Here is a 16,963-nt window from a genome sequence, read left to right on the forward strand (position 1 = left end):
CCTCGGCGGCTGAATTGACAGGAGAACCGTTTCAAAAGCCACACCTTCCCACCCCAGTAACCACATGCAACGCGGCAGAGATTATATCGTTTTAATCTGCATAATGGGCAAAACAGAGCAGTGTTGCATTAATTGCTTTAAAAAGCCAATTATGACATGACTCCGTTTGTGTCTGCTTTCCTTTCAGACGCCACCGCCGCTTACGCACACAGCCTTCGGGTCAGTCCGTCTGTCTCTGTTCTGTCTAACGTCTCCCTCTCGACTGCCTGGGGCCTAACGGCTCGCTGCCATTTCTAAATGTGTGGATGGGTTGCCATCTACTCTTGAGGTCAACATCCAGAGCTCGGCCCTCGGGTGGCCCGCACACACGTACCCCCTTCCAGCCTTACTCGGGGGAGCAACAAGACCGGGCCGTGACCATTTGGAAGGCGTCCTTCAAATCACCTGCGAGCACGGGCGCCCAAAGAAATTGGAGAGCGATTTCTGCGCGGGGTGCCAGGCTCCCGGGAGTTGACGCACTTCTTCCCAATTATCTCTTGAGGGGCCACAATCCATTTTTCCCAACAGTCCAACTGAGCTGGACGTGTAAATTCCGGTCCTGCTGTCCCACCCCATCAGCTCCGATCAGATATCTAAAATATAATCTTGGTGTTCCATCCCTCGACCCGCGTTTAGGCTTTTATTCCGACAGATTGGTTTTTTTTTTTTTTAACCCCCCTTCGTGACTTCTTGAGCTGCTGGATTTCTGATCTGCCTTTCTCTCACCTGGCTGAACAGCAGCAAAAGCTCAAACTGTTGGTGGGAGAGCTGTGGGCAGGCATCCAAGAGAGTTGTGGAACTGGGCAAAAGGCGTAATGGGGGGAGATCTATCTTTGTTACGAGGGTCCCATTAAGACACGCATTCCTGACCTGATGCAGGTTCCAACGGGCGGCGCAGAAGGGTGTCCTATGACCGGCAGATGTTTGCAGGCTTATGGCCTGTGGTGGCCTCCTTCCAAAAAAAAAGGGGGGGGGAACATCAGCGCAGCAAGGCTTTGTGACCTGCAACAATGTCTGGGCCAGATGTTGTTTATCTGCACTTTGATATTGCCCCTTTATTCCAAAGCTCCTGCTGGTTGAGGCCCCAGGCGGGAGAGTCAATTTATCCAACGGGTCTCTCGCCAAAGGTGACTCTGGTCTGGCTGATTTTGGAGTATCTGCATTTGCAGGCCGAGGGCTACGACCTTACAGACTGTTTGGGCAGTTTCCTGCTCGAGATGTGGTGGTCTTGTTCCTTCCTCTTGTGCGGCCTGCAAAAGAGGAGCCCTTGCAAGGAGGGATGACCGTCCTTGTCCAGAACAGATGAGAATCCACATCGACAGACGAGAGAGACAGAGAGAGAGAATGATAAACAGATATTGTAGATAGACAGGAGGGAGACGGAGAGGGAGGGAGAAAAACAGATATTGTAGATAGACAGGAGAGGGGGAGGGAGGGAGGGAGAGAAAAATAGGTAAGACAGTGATAGACAGATATTGTAGATAGACAGGAGGGAGAGGGAGGGAGGGAGAGAAATAGATATTGTAGACAGACTGGAGACGGGAGGGAGGGAAAGAGAGAAATATTGTAGATAGACAGGAGGGAGAGGGAGGGAGGGAGAGAAATAGATATTGTAGACAGACGGGAAGACGGGAGGGAGGGAAGAGAGAGAAATATTGCAGATAGACAGGAGGAGGAGAGAGGGAGGGAGGGAGAGAGAACAATAAACAGTGATATTGTAGATAGACAGGAGGGAGAGGGAGGGAGGGAGGGAGGGAGAGAAACATATTGTAGATAGACAGGAGGGAGAGGGAGGGAGGGAGAGAAATAGATATTGTAGACAGACGGGAGACGGGAGGGAGGGAAAGAGAAATATTGTAGATAGACAGGAGGAGAGGGGGAGGGAGGGAGAGAACGATAAACAGTGATAAACAGATATTGTAGATAGACAGGAGGGAGAGAGGGAGGGAGAGAAACAGATATTGTAGATAGACAGGAGAGGGGGAGGGAGGGAGGGAGAGAGAGAAAAATAGATAAGACAGTGATAGACAGATATTGTAGATAGACAGGAGGGAGAGGGAGGGAGGGAGAGAAACATATTGTAGATAGACAGGAGGGAGAGGGAGGGAGGGAGAGAAATAGATATTGTAGACAGACGGGAGACAGGAGGGAGGGAAAGAGAGAAATATTGCAGATAGACAGGAGGAGGAGAGAGGGAGGGAGGGAGAGAGAACAATAAACAGTGATATTGTAGATAGACAGGAGAGGGAGGGAGGGAGAGAAACATATTGTAGATAGACAGGAGGGAGAGGGAGGGAGGGAGAGAAATAGATATTGTAGACAGACGGGAGACGGGAGGGAGGGAAAGAGAAATATTGTAGATAGACAGGAGGAGAGAGGGAGGGAGGGAGAGAACGATAAACAGTGATAAACAGATATTGTAGATAGACAGGAGGGAGAGAGGGAGGGAGAGAAACAGATATTGTAGATAGACAGGAGAGGGGGAGGGAGGGAGGGAGAGAGAGAAAAATAGATAAGACAGTGATAGACAGATATTGTAGATAGACAGGAGGAAGAGGGAGGGAGGGAGAGAAACATATTGTAGATAGACAGGAGGGAGAGGGAGGGAGGGAGAGAAATAGATATTGTAGACAGACGGGAGACGGGAGGGAGGGAAAGAGAGAGAAATATTGTAGATAGACAGGAGGAGAGAGGGAGAGAGGGAGGGAGAGAAACAGATATTGTAGATAGACAGGAGGGGAGGGAGAGAAACAGATATTGTAGATAGACAGGAGGGAGAGGGAGGGAGGGAGGGAGGGAGAGAAACAGATATTGTAGATAGACAGGAGAGAGAGAAACAGATATTGTAGATAGACAGGAGGGAGAGGGAGGGAGGGAGGGAGGGAGAGAAACAGATATTGTAGATAGACAGAAGAGGGGGAGAGAGAGAGAGACCGCAGAAGGGAACTGTTGTGTGTTTAGGCCCCTCAGCAATAGCTGTGTGCATGTGCAGATAAAACTTTCTTTAAAAATGGGGAGGGGGAGAGTAAAGGAGGGGAAGGGAGTAAAATGTGAAACTGGATTAGGCCAAGCTGGGACCCTGAGAAAGATTGCCAGGGAGGAGAGGAAACTCAAAGAGAAGGGATCCTAACGGAACGTCCGAGAATCAACAACCACAAGAGAATAAGGATGCATGACCGAATAAATAACACATCAAACGTTACTTGGCCCTGCTCTGCCACCGTTCCCTAAGAGAGAGAGAGAGAGAGAGAGATAAAGAGAGAGAGACGCTAAACAGCCCCCCAGCCGTTGCCCCCGACTGAATAATCAGATAGAAAAATAAAGGTCTAGATCACTGGAAACTCTTCAGTTTTAGAAAACTAACGGGTCGACCTTCGGCCTCAAATCTCTATGTCGACTTCTGTTTTCTCCTCCACGCCGTTCTGCTTGCCCTCTTTCAGCTCGGCCTCTTCTTTGCACCCGGGATCGGCTCCCAGCTGGAGAAAAAGCGTTAGGGAGAAAAAGCCGAAATGAGGAGTCGTTTTTTTTTTTTCTCTCTCTTCATTTGGAACAGGTGTGTGTGTGTAGTGTGTGTGTTCACTCACTCCTGTCAGGGACTCCACCCCTAGCCACAGAGGCTGATTTCCTGGGAGTGCAAAGCTACAGTACCAGGCCAGGAAAAGAGGCAACTTTGTTCAGAAGGCCCCAACAGGTGTGATGGGTAACACACGACCGCTCCAAAGGGGCTTTGGATCCTCTGCAGGAGTCGCTCCTGCATCATCTTGCACGTGAAGTTACAGAAAAAGGGCCGCTATTTTTGACTTCTTTGCGCCTCCTGTGCGTCACGGGGGAGGGAGTGGGGGTTTAATTGATTAAACCAGCTTATCGATTAACCAGCAGGGCAGGTGACCTCTGCAACTCGTCGTTTTGACCGGCAGGCTGGTCCTTTCACAACCAAGGAATGGCGGAGAAGCGGTGGCCAGTGTAAACAAGGAGAGCCTCAGGACTTGGGAACACAACGCAAAACAAAAGGGAAGGTAGCCAAGTCAACCCTGAGGGGCAACTAGAATGAACACCGAGCTGGCAAAAACCAGACTTCGCCACTGGGACCAAGGTAACGTCAGACCTTAATGTGGGAGTAGAGTCACGGGACTTGACTACTCCTGTAGTTTCCTGAGATACACATCCCACCCACCATGGAGACTCTTCTCAGTCAGGCCTTAACGTGGGAGTAGAGTCACGGGACTTGACTACTCCCGCAGTTACCTGAGATACAGGTCCCACCCACCATGGAGACTGTTCTCCTTTCGATGGCGGAAAGCACAAGAGGACAGCTACCTCACACACACACACACACACGCACCAGTACCGTGTTTACCTGAAAATAAGACCCACCCAAAAATAAGCCCTAGCCTGACCTTTTAGGGTGGGCCTAATATACGTCCTACCCCAAAAATAAGCCCGGGGATGGGGACAGAGTGGCCACAAGTGGCAGCGGGTGCACGGAGGTAGGCCAATGGTGTCCGGCAGCAGCCACAGTCTCCTGGCCCCTTGGCGCAGTGCAGGTAAGTCCAAGGGCGGAGGCAAAGGTGGGGGGGGCAGGTGATCTGGATGCGCCCCAAACACTTTTTCGCCCAGAGGGAGATGGGAAGCTTCGTCCGCTTGCAAATGGGGCGCTCAGAAGCCGAGCGATTCGCTCCGTCTCCAAGCGCCCTGTTTGCGAGTAGATGGAGCTTCCCGTCTCCGCCGTTTCTCCATCTGGGCAAAGGGTTTGGGCACCTAAAGGGCAGCTCCACCCCCTCCTCCACCTGCCTGCCTTATGGCGGCAGGGCTGGTGGGCAATGGGGCTTCCTGCCACATGCAGATGCAGAAGTGGGCTGTCAGCCACACGGGCTCTTGCTAGAGGGCCTGTCAGTGCCACCGAGGCGAGGCAGATGTCGGAGGGAGGGAGGGAGGACCCCCAACAATCCAGGTCCTCGTTTTACCGACCTTGGAAGGATGGAAGGCTGACTCAACCTTGAGCCCGTCAGGGTTGAACTCCTGGCAGTGGGCAGTTAGCCTGCAATACTGCATTCTAACCACTGCGCCACCATGGTGGGAGGGAGGAACAATAGCACTTAAGACTTATATACCGCTTCAGAGTGCTTTATCGCCCTAAGAGGTTTACAGAGTCAGCCTCTTGCCCCCCTCCAACAATCCGGGTCCTTGTTTTACCAACCTCGGAAGGATGGAAGGCTGAGCCAACCTTGAGCCAGTCACGATCGAACTGCTGGCAATGGGCAGAGTCAGCCTGCAATGCTGCTTTCTCACCCCTGCGCCCCCCCAGGGCTCCTCTGCTCACTCCAAAGAGTACACTAACCTTGGTTTCTTTGTCTGCCAGTCTCTGGAACATGTTGGCGTACATTTTCTTCTCTCTTTCGTGCTGATCGCGGATCTTTTGCTGGCAGATCGTGAGTTGGACTTTGGCTGCCTTGTTGCTTGGGTAGAGCTGTAGCACCTTCTGGAAATCTGCCCTGGCTAACTCAAAGTCGTTGATGGCCAGCCGAGCCTCCCCTCGCCGGAAGAGACCCTTCTCGTTGTTGCAGTCCAGTTCCAGCGCCTGCAAATGATTTAGGACAGCTGGTTGTTTTGTGTTGTCCTTCCCAGACCCTCAAAGGCCCGACCCATAGCAAACAGGGCAGGAACGGTTCGGAGTTGCTCCAGGAGGCCAACCGCGAGGGAGTGAATGTCACACCTGGACATCCCAAAGAGCAACATCCTTTACCTTATTGCAGTTTTCCAAGACCTGGGAATACTCCTTCAGCTTTAAATGGCACATGGCCAGGTTGAGATGGGCGGCCAGCCTCAAGTCCCTGGATTTTGTCTTCTCCATATCCGACAGGCCGGTTTCGTGCTCCAGCCAGGATACGGTTTTCTTGTACTGTAACGTGGCTTGTTTGTATTTCCCATCCTGGAAAAGCAAGGCCGGTGTCAGCCTGGGGTGAGATTCAAAGGAGACGAAAAGCCGAACCTCCAACCCAGAAGGTTTCTGTGAGGATACTCAACCATCCAGGTCAGGGTTGTCCCAAAGAGGACACTTTTTCAAGAGGCAACTGGACTTTCTTGTTTTTCTTTTGAGGACGTTTCGCTTCTCGTCCATCCACCATGACGGGACGGTAGGGAATGATCTGAAGAAGCTTCTTGGATGAGAAGTGAAATGTCTTCAAAGAAGTCCAGTTGCCTCCTGAAAAAAAGCATCTCTGGGACAACCCTGATCTGGAGGATGGAGAATCTCCATGGACACTTAGCTAGGCGCTTTGGGATGAACTCTCTTCGAAGGGTGCGGGAGGATGAACGGATGTCCAGAAAACATTGCAGACCATCTGCGCTTCAGTTTGCGATGCAGACAACACAGATTCATTGCCAACCTCCTGCGCCTGTCTCCAACACGGAAGGGATCCAGGGCAGAAAAAACATCCTGCAGCCAAGAAGGCTCCACACCCATTTGCACCACTCAGGTGACCCTGAGGACACAGGTGAACCTCCAAGTGGCCTCAAGGACTCTCTAAAAGGAGGCAAATGACCAGCTCTCTGCAAGGAGTATAAATCCTTCCCTTCCCCACCATCCAGTCAGAGCTGAAGAAGCTTCTGGGATGAGAAGCAAAACATCTTCAAAGAAAAACAAGAAGGTCCAGTTGCCTCTTGAAAAAACCCTTTGGGACAACTGAGGACACAGATAAACCTCCCAGGAATGAGTGGAATGTGGACTGCAGGTGCTGAACTGCGATACCTGGGTGACAACGTTGCTAACGTTGGATGTTTTTTGCTTTGACAATAGATGGAGATGCAACCCTTTTCTTCTCCTTAGGTTTTACTCTTAGAGTTAGAGCTAGAGTTAGATGACGCTGGAGGGAGGAAGGTGCATGAGAGTTTAGCTAGACGTAAAGAGATGATAAGAATTGGCGGGCTGGAGAACTGGAGGGGAAGCCTGTATTTCAAACTAATTGGAGAATGTGATTTATGACTGTTAATTGGGGGAGGGAATTGTGCTTTGATACTATGTGCTCAGGGGAGGGGAATTCAGTTTTTTGACTTCCACTGTGTTAGTGCGGATGCTATGCTTCTCAAATAAAGATTCTTTAAGGTAAACAATGCCTCAAAGTTCTTTGAAGAGTTTCATCTGTGGGAACCATGACACAAGGTCATTCAAGATTGTTTATTAAGGAGACTCTTTCTAATAATTGTCTGAAGCTTAATTGGGGAATGTGACCTGCGCTGTCGGTGGGGAGGGGAGTTTCTATACTTCTAATATACTGATTTGGCACCAATTAGCCAGAGCTGGTTTTCTAGTCATCTATGCCAAAATGGTGCACTCAATAAAGTTTTGCATTAGAGATTGGAAAGCCTCAGCAGTGCTTACTTCGTTGGGATCACCAGTCGGGACCTTGACACTTACTTTGAAATACTGGGTGCCTTTTTCTTTCGCAATGCTGCCTTGTTCCAGTTTCTCTTGGGTGTTCATCTCCCAGGGCTCTTTTGCCTGAGGAAACACAAAAGAGCCAAATCAGCAACCTTGCTTGTGGAAGACCGCCCATGGAAGAAGGGCACAGAGTAAGTGAACATCTCAGCGGAAGACAATCTGGACAAGGGATTTCAAGAGTCAGCATAGACAAGCGCAATTGGCACTTAGCAACATTAAGGGAGACGCTGAGCATGAGAAATTTATTCCTGTGCCCTTGTTTTGCTTTTCGCTGCATCAGGAGTTGGGATCTAAGAATCATGGGAGACTTCAACCTGAACACACCGGTTGAAAAATCAACTCCACCCAAGACTGCAGAGTCCTCCTGGTTCTTTGATAACTATTTGGCCTTCTAGAACAGGGGTGTCAAACTGCTGGCCCGTGGGCCGGACGCATCACGTGGAAGCCGCGCCCACCCCACTGCCAGCAATGACAAAAGTCCCAATACGCTGCGTGACATCACAAGTTTGACATGTCTGTTCTAGAAGGATGAAGAGGGAAGGGGTGCTGCTACATTTGATCTTAGCAACAGAGGAGACCTGATCCATGAAGAATGTTTTGACCACTTTTCCCAAAGCAAAAGCACTGAACTCAGTTGGTGAACTATGAACTGTGGGTGGCCCAGAGGGGAAAAGGGGAGTTTAGGTGGATTTTTTTTTGCGAGAAAATCCCAGAACTGACTTTGCTTCTGTCGTGCCTAGATGGATTTTTCAATAAAGCTACACTCTTGGTTAATCTAAAGAGCCGGGAGTTTCTTTTGTGGAATGTGCCAAATGCTGACAACGAGGGTTAAAAGTGGTGGGAACTTTGGAAGACAGCAAGCGCATCATCCTGGATTGCAAGATACTACACAATGTGAAACTGGAACAGTGAGACTCAGGAGAACCAGCAACAGGTTTAGACAAGTACTAAGCCGTATTCCCACGGACAGAAATCCTCAGGTCAAAGAGAGACAAGGGAGCTGGAAATTTTTGGAAGGTTTTTATACCCTACATTTCTCCCATATATAGGGGGCAGGCAGCTGGGTGAACCCGCAAAATACTGCTGGTGATTATCCTCATTTTATTCGTGCATGTTAGCTTTCATTTACATTATGTATTTTTATCTTAACCATTTTAAGCACGCTTCCCCCTATCCAAAATCAACTAGGGGAGACGGGCAGTCATACAAATTAAATGAATAATGAAGGACAGTTTGATCAAACACCAAGCAGAAGTTGACAGGAAAAGAGACAATCCTATTGCGTGGACCATTTGATTTCTCCCAAACTTAAAACTCCTGATGGGAGAACATCTTTAAACGGTAAACGTACGGCATTAAAAACCCGCATCGTGTACTGGACCGCAATGTGTAATGGTGCACTTTGCAGTTGAATGAAACAAATAAGGTTCAGTAAAAACGAATGTGCTAAAATTACCAAAAAAAAAATGAAGCACGTGCCTGTTGCTTAAGGCCAATTCTCTCCCCATCCCCTCTGCCTCTGTGGAGGTGCTCCCTTACGTACCTTTTCAAAGCTTTTGAGTTTGATTTCATATTGCAAGTCGGCATCGGGAGGGATCTGAAACTTTGGTTTCCCTAAACTTCCAAAGCCGTAGCTGTTAAAGAGACACGAGAGATGTTTAGGAGCAAAATATCTCTCCCTTAAATAGCATCTGACGTACAGGCCCCGCCACCCCCATCATTTCATTCCCCAAAGTCGAGCTTGGCCACTCAGCCAAGACCAGTTCAGGGCAAAAGGGCTCACTTGGGCTTGAGATAAACCACGGCCTCTTCCAGCTTTTCCATTTTCTGTAGCGTTTTGTCCAAGCCGGGAGGGAGGTCGTAGTTTTCTGCCTCGCCTACTTCAAACCGCAACGCTCGTTGGTCAAATACGCGATCTCCGTGCCGGCCTTCGATCTCAACTGGCACAAAAAAGTAGCGTATTGTTCAGATCCGATTACTGACGTTCACTCTGTGGAGCAGGGGCCCCCAACCCACGGACCACAGCAGGGGCTTGCGCAAATGGGGGCAGCACGCGAACGAGCGCACTTGCCGCTCACCTGGAACCATTTGGTTTCCCCCCCCCCAGTCCATAAAGCAGGAAAGAATTAAGGAGAGATTTCCTGACAAAACAATTTAACCAGTGGAACAACCTGCCTCCAGAGGTTGTTGGTGGTCCATCAGTGGAGGGTTTAAGAAGAGACTGGACAGCCATTTGTCTGAAATGGTAGAGGGTTTCCTTCCTAAGCAGGGGGTTGGACTAGAAGACCTTCAAGGTCCCTTCCGACTGTTATTCTATTTTATTCCGCATTCTGTTCTAGTCTATTCTATTCTATTCCATTCATTTCTATTCCATTCTATCCTCTACTCTATTCTACTTTCTATTCTATTCTAAATTATATCCTTCTTATTGTATTGTATTCTATATTCTATTCCATTCTAATTCTATTCTAATTTCTATTCTATCCTCTATTCTATTCTACTTTCTATTTTATTATAGTCTATTCTAATTATATTCTTCTTATTCTATTCTATTCCATTCTAATTCTATCCTCTATTCTATTCTAGTTTCTATTCTAATTATATTCTTATTCTATCCTATATTCTATTCTTTCCATATTTTCTTCTATTCTATATTCCAATATCTATTCTATTCTGTTCTATTCTTATTTCTATTCTATCCTCTATTCTTTCTATTCTACTCTAAATTATATTCTTCTTATTCTATTCTATATTGTTCCATTCCATTCTACTCTAATTTCTATTCTAGTTTATTCTAGTTTCCATTCTATTCTAATTATATTCCTATTCTATTCTATATTCTATTCCGTTCCATTCTAATTCTATTCTTGTTTCTATTCTATTCTACTTTCTATTTGATTCTACTTTCTATTCTAAATATATTCCTATTCTATTGTATTCTATATTCTATTCCATTCCATTCTAAATCTATTCTATTCTATTTTATTCTATTAGTTGGGGATCACCGCTGTAGCAAGCCACACTCCAAAGCTGCAAGGAATTACATTAATATTTCCCAGCATGCTGTGAGTGCAGGAAGGAGGTATGGTGACATTTTCTCCTGGGACAGCCCCAAAGACAGATGTGTGCAGGAGAGTGAAAGAAAGAACAACTGAGACATCACCTCAGATAATGAGTATAATTGAGCACATGGGACAGAAAAAGGGAACATCTACATGATAGGCAGATGTTCCTTGGGTAAGTCTGGCTGAAGAAGCAAAGGTCAAGGGCCACCTGTATTTCAACACAACACTATACAGATGTAACCATATGCTGGATTATTAATCTGGATTTCAGGGCCCTGAAATCCAAATTAATAATCCAGCATATGTTTTTAAATCAGAGGTGAGGAACTATGGCCCCTTCACGCCTTGTGGACTGGCTCAGGAATTCTGGGAGTTGAAGTCCACAGGCCACAAAAGGGCCACAGTGCTCCACCGCTAGTTTAAGTCATCCCAGCTCTTCCGATACTCACTCTCTACCAAGGCTCCCTCGTTGGGTTTCGAATAGCCTTCTCCTTTCTTTCGGATCCGACGAATTATTCCCCCGTCTTCCTCATCCGTTAAGTCTTTTCCCCTGAACTCAAACAGTTCTATCTAAAGGAAGAATTCAGAGGCTTGTGTTGCACCAAGAGGGAAGCAAGATCCCACTGAGGAGGGATCAGATACAGATTTAATAAAAAGACGCACGACAGCGAGCGGAGCACAATCGAAAGGACGAAATAAAAAAAATAAGGAGTTGATTTAAGGAAGAGATTCCCTATCACAGAACTGCTGGCTTCTTGGGTTTGTATCCCACCTTTGTACTACAGGGGGTCCTCGACGTACGAGCACAGCTGAGCCCAAAATTTCTGTTGTTAAGCAAGACAATTCGCTAAGCAAATTTTGCCCCATTTTACGACCTTTCCTGTATGGCTGTTAAGTGAATTGCTGCACATGTCAAGTGAACGTGTCTCCCCCCCCCCCAAAATAAAACCGGGTCTTATATTAATTTTTGCTCCAAAAGATGCAATAGGGCTTATTTTCCAGTTAGGTCTTAATTTTGGGGGAAATACGGCACTAAATGCGTCCGTCTGGCTGATCTTAACTGGGGCTTATTTTGGGGGGGTGGGGCTTAATATTACGAGCGTCCTGAAAAAAAAACCAGGCTGATTAGGGCTTATTTGCCGGTGGGGGTCTTACTTTTCGGGGAAACACGGTTGCAAAATTGATCTGACTTCCTCCCCTTGACGTTGCTGCTCAGAAGCTCCCCAAAAGGGGTCCATGTGACCCCAGGACACTGCAACTGTCACAAGTACAGGCCAGTTGCCAAGCATCTGAATTTCGATCACGCGACCGTGGGAGGTAAGGGTGAAAAATGGTGGTTAAGTCACTTTCTTCCAGTGCCAGTGCAACTTTGAGCAGTCTCTAAAGCAGTGGTTCTCAACCTTTTTAATGCCGCGACCCCCAACCGGTCGTAAGTCGAGGACTACTCAACCGGTCGTAAGTCGAGGACTACTCAATGGTGCAGCACCGTTTGCAGAATGGGACTTTTGGCGGGCTCAGCAGAGCAGAGACAGCCTGGACAATTCCTATTGGCTTTTGAAAGCCAAGAGAATTAGACTCTATTCAAGAGAGTCTCTTCTATTGGCTTTCAAAAGCCAATAGAATAAAAGGGAGTAGCACAGCTAAGGAAAAGGGGGAAAAAATGGCGGACTGCGTTGTTTGGCAACCTCCGTGAAATGGTTGTTCGACCCCAAATGGGGTCCCGACCCACAGGTGGAGAACCACTGATCTAGACCAACCGCTGTTAAGTTGAGGACTACCAGTATAAAACATTAGGTGGCGGGGGGTCCCTATAAGGAGAGGACAAAGCTGAGAAAAAGACACATTGGGCCAGGTTGGGGAGAAGAAAGACATCCACAGGGCCTGTGGAACAGAGAACAGCTTGGGGGGCAGGGAAAGCACAGAGAGAGCAGGCAGAGCTTACATTGGTCCAACGTGCACGTCAAGCGTACCTCAAAAAATAAGGTGGCATTAGCAGGTATCTTGGGGGGGCTGCCAGCAGAGCCGTAGGCATATTCTGGTTTGCAGACAATCTGGCAAACTTCTCCGATCTTCATCGTTCCCACCACGATGTCCCATGCTTTGATCACCTCACCTGAGCACAAAAAAAAAAAAAATGATCATGCTACTCAAACTGAACTTCTCAAGGGGAGACGCATCTTCCTCCCGCGGGGATTGCTCAAAAAACAGGGCAACTATCCTCAACAAGAGAAGAGTCCCGCCCTTCAGGAATTGTTGGAAAATATAAATATTTCCCTACAGAGTTCTCTTCTGGACCATTTGATGAGAAACTGTGAAAAAGTCATTTCTGCCAGCTCTGGTAAGGAGGTGCCGTCGTCACTTGCCTTCTGTCTGCCAGGAGGCAAAACTGTTGTGGGAAGGAGCCACAAACCTTGGCTTCCATTCCAAGGAGGGCCGAGACAAACGTCCTCTTTGCATTACAAATCTTTTATCACAATAATGAAGATATTATTACTGGCCTGATTTGCACCCTCTCTTTGGTCAGCCAAGCGCAGGTAGTCCTTGAACTTACGATCACAAATGAGCCCAACGTTTCTGTGGCTAAGCTTGTCAAGTGAATTTTGCCCCATGTTATGACTTTTCCTGGCAGAGTTTTTAAGCGAATCACTGCAGTTGTTTATTTATTTATTTACTTATTTATGAGACTTACATACCGCTTTAAGTGCAAGCACTCTCTAAGCGGTGTACACCAGTAAGCAATGTATATATATATTTACATTGCCCCCAACAATCTGGGTCCTCATTTTACCTACCTTGGAAGGATGGAAGGCTGAGTCAACCTTGAGCCAGTGAGATTTGAACCGCTGACCTGCTGAACACAGTCAGCTAAAGTGGCCTGCAGTACTGTTACGTTACTGACATGGTTATTAAGTAAATTTGGCTTCCCACTGTCACAAAAAGGGTAATCACGTGATCCCACGGGCAACCGTCATAAATGAGTAACTTGACCGTGGGGATGCTGCAGTGATTTGGAAGTGTGAAAAAGGGTTCCCAAGTCACTTTTTTTCCCACTGACATTGTAAAGTTTGAACGGTTACTAAATGAACTGTTGTAAGTTAAGGACCACCTGTACTATGCAAAAGACTGTCAGGATTTTAATCTGAGGGCTAGATCTTGCCATCTGATTTCTCATCTCATCATCCAGGTAAGTGTTTCTTTCCACACTTTTAAGAAGCTGAAGATCACCCTATGTTTCCCACAGCATTTTGAGAATTAATGTTTTAGTGCAGTGGTGGCGAACCTATGGCATGCATGCCAGAGGCAGCACTCAGAGCCCTTTCTGTGGGCACGCGTGCCATGCCCTGGATATGGTGAGGGACTGACCCCCGCCACCCAGTCTGCCATGACCACTGCGGTCACACCCACCCAGCACCCGGTGATAAATAAGGGGGGTTGGCTTGCAGTTTGGGCACTGGGTCTCTAAAAAGTTCGCCATCACTGTTTTAGTGGGTTGTGGTTTTTATCACCTTCAATTGGCCCCATCAAATAATACCCGGAATTCAGTCCCAAAAATAAGTATCGATCATATAAAATCATATCTGTGCAAGTCAGTCCACAGTACAGTGGAACAGACGATGGCCACTGAATTCCCTGCGGAAATCTGGACAGGAAAACTAGCATTATAATTTACTATGAAATAGGAGGAGGCTGCGTGTTGGCTATGTTGGCCACGCTGAGCTATTTCTGAAACAATAAAGGTGGGATAGAAATAAATGGCAAATTAAGAAGAGAGCCGCTATCCACCAGAGGAGCCACGGGAGACGCCACCTTTTCCAAAATCGAAGGAGAACTTGTCCTTTCGGTCCCGGCTGGAGTCAAACTTGGTGCCATCCAGAAGCCATCCAGTGTAGTGGACGGTCACTTTGTCCCCTATCATGGGGCATTCAGTGCCCGTCCCTTCTTTCTTGACCACCTGCCAGGGGGAGAGAAGGAAGCAGACCCTACTTAAGTGCCCATCCGAAAGCCACGCTCCACCGGTGGGCAAAACCCAAGCCAAGCCAAGCCAGACAGGACATGCCTTTATGGTGCCAGGAGAGAGCCTGGCGCACCGGCTTAGCGACCTGGGGTTGCAAAGCGAGAACTGGCCGGTCCTGAGCAGGAGGACCGCAAAGGGTCACTTTCTGTCTGCCCAGGAAGAGAGGAAAAGGGGGGAGAGGTGGAGGCTGAGAGGCCTGGCTCCACCCCCACCTTTAACAGCCCCCATCCCCTAACAAACCCCCTACCCTTAATAATCCCCCACCCCAATAGCACTCCCAAACCAATAGCCCTCCCACCCCTTAAGAGAACCCCCACCCCAATAGCCTTCCCCCTCCCCAAATAGCCCCCCTCCCCTAACAACCCCCCACCCCAGTAGCCCTCCCACTTCTTCTTATAGCCCCCCACCCCTTAAGAGAACCCCCTACCCAATAGCCCTCCCACCTCCCCTAATAGCCCCCCACCCCAACAACCCCCTACCCCAATAGCCCTCCCACCGCCCCTTACAGCCCCCCACCCCAATAGCCCTCCCACTCTCCTAATAGCCTCCCACCCCCTTACAGCCCCCCACCCCAATAGCCCTCCCACCTCCCCTAGTAGCCCCCCACCCCAATAGCTCTCCCAAACCCCCAATAGCCCTCCCACCCCTTAAGAGAACCCCCAATAGCCCTCCCACCTCCCCTTACAGCCCCCCACCCAACAACCCCCACCCCAATAGAACCCAAACCCCCAGTAACCCCTCATCCCCTCAACAGCCCCCCCACCCCTTAAGTGCCCCCTCCCCCACAGCCGCCCCATTCCCTTAACCGCCCCTCCTTGCCCCCCCCCGAACTCGATCCTGGCGGCCCCGGCCCTTTGGACCGGCTGCTCCCAGCGCTGCAGCCGCCGGGCCTGCCGCCCGAAAGGCGCCTCGGCGGGGCCTGGCCAGGGAGGGAGGCGGGCGCCGCGGCCCCGCGCGGGGAGAGGCTGGGGCCAGGCCGGGCGCTCAGGCCGCGCTTGAGAGGGGGGGCCCGCGGGCGCCTCCGCCCACCTTGAGGACGCCGCCGTCGCTCTTGGCCGTGATGTCCAGGCCCTCCGCCGCCGCCGCCGCCGCCGCCGCGCTCATCTCCTCAGCCCCGCGCTCCTCCGCCGTCATGGCGCCGCCGCTGCCGCTCTGAGGCTCACTCGCTCCTCGCTCGCTCGCGCGGGAACAGCAGGAGGCGCGGCAGGGGGAAGGGGGACAGGCCGGAGCTGCGCGCGCAAGCAGGGAGAATGGAGAAAGAGGAGAGAGAGCGGCCCGAGAAGCGAGGCCGGCTCCAGAGCGCAGCAGGGGGAGGGGGGCGGAAATAGGCCGGAGCTGCGCGCGCAAGCAGGGAGAGTGGAGAAAGAGGAGAGAGAGCGGCCCGAGAAGCGAAGCCGGCTCCCGAGCGCGGCAGGGAAAGGGGAAAAAAAAAAAAAAAAACCAGGCCGGAGCTGCGCGCGCAAGCAGGGAGAGTAGAGAAAGAGGAGAGAGAGCGGCCCGAGAAGCGCCTCGGCGGGCTCCCGAGTGCAGCAGGGGGAGGGGAAAAAAAAAAAAAAAAAAAACCAGGCCGGAGCTGCGCGCGCAATCAGGGAGAGTGGAGAAAGAGGAGAGAGAGCGGCATGAGAAGCGAGTCGGGCTCCCGAGGGCAGCAGGGGGGAGGGAACAGGCTGAATAGCCGGCCACCTGTCTCCCTCCAGGCCGTTTGGGGCGACGACGCCCTGCCTTGTATTGGAGGAACGCAATGAAAGGGCCGTGCTTGGATCCCTTGAGAAGGCTCAGCGCGGTGCTGGGAAGGGGCTCAGGATGGTGGCCGCTTCTACGTTGTTTGGAGCGAAAGGGATCGCAAGAGAGCTTGTAGACCTGCAGCTACTGCTGCAGTCCCGTGCGTTTCCCACAGCCTGTTTTTTTTTTAACTCTTGCGATCCCTTTCTCTCCAATCTCACTGTCCTGTGGACAGGCCCACTGTGACTGAGAGAGAGAGAGAGAGAGAGGAGCTGCCAGGGTGGTCCATACAAGCATTGGAAGTAATGTAGGCAATGGTCGTAACCTACATCTTCATCACTGTCGTAAGACAGAATAGGGGTGACCCGACAACAGTCTTCTAATATTTTGAGGGGCTGCCACAAAGAAGAGGGAGTTGAGCTGTTCTCCAAAGGACTTGAAGGCAGGGCAAGAAGCAACAAGTAGAAACCTGTCAAGGAGAGAAGCAGCCTGCAACTAAAAAAAAAAAAAACTATGAGCCATGGTGATGTGGTAGTTAAAATGCAGTACTGCAGGCTAATTCTGCTGACTGCCAGCACTTTCATCCAGACTGACTCAAGGTTGACTCCTCCTTCTGAGGCCGGTATTGTTGGGGGCAAGAGGCTGACTCTGTAAACCACTTAACGAGGGTTGTAAAGCATTATG

The 16,963-nt window shown here is 49.7% G+C and overlaps 1 protein-coding gene across 1 annotated transcript; it reads right to left on the bottom strand.

Annotated features, from left to right (window-relative positions):
• Positions 1-2,887: 2,887 nt before the first annotated feature.
• On the bottom strand, positions 2,888-15,839 carry FKBP4 (FKBP prolyl isomerase 4). Its single transcript, XM_039361532.1, has 10 exons — positions 15,587-15,839; positions 14,350-14,494; positions 12,513-12,655; positions 10,992-11,112; positions 9,261-9,417; positions 9,021-9,111; positions 7,454-7,537; positions 5,783-5,968; positions 5,378-5,617; positions 2,888-3,515 (listed from the first exon to the last, which is right to left on the bottom strand). The coding sequence occupies exons 1-10, from the start codon at positions 15,689-15,691 to the stop codon at positions 3,420-3,422; spliced, it is 1,368 nt and encodes a 455-aa protein (XP_039217466.1). The 5' UTR covers positions 15,692-15,839; the 3' UTR covers positions 2,888-3,419.
• Positions 15,840-16,963: the final 1,124 nt, after the last annotated feature.

This window comes from Crotalus tigris, unplaced genomic scaffold (assembly GCF_016545835.1).
Source record: "Crotalus tigris isolate CLP2741 ecotype Arizona unplaced genomic scaffold, ASM1654583v1 scf7180000019298.7629538967:1458412, whole genome shotgun sequence".
Lineage (NCBI taxonomy): Eukaryota > Metazoa > Chordata > Lepidosauria > Squamata > Viperidae > Crotalus > Crotalus tigris.

Coding starts and splice junctions, on each gene's coding strand:
- FKBP4 (XM_039361532.1), bottom strand. CDS start 15,691: ATGACGGCGGAGGAGCGCGGGGCTGAGGAGATGAGCGCGGCGGCGGCG. Junction 11,113..12,512: donor ATGCCACCTTATTTTTTGAG/GTACGCTTGACG, acceptor TTCTTCCTTTAG/ATAGAACTGTTTGAGTTCAG. Junction 5,969..7,453: donor AAGGCACCCAGTATTTCAAA/GTAAGTGTCAAG, acceptor TTGCTTTTCCAG/GATGGGAAATACAAACAAGC.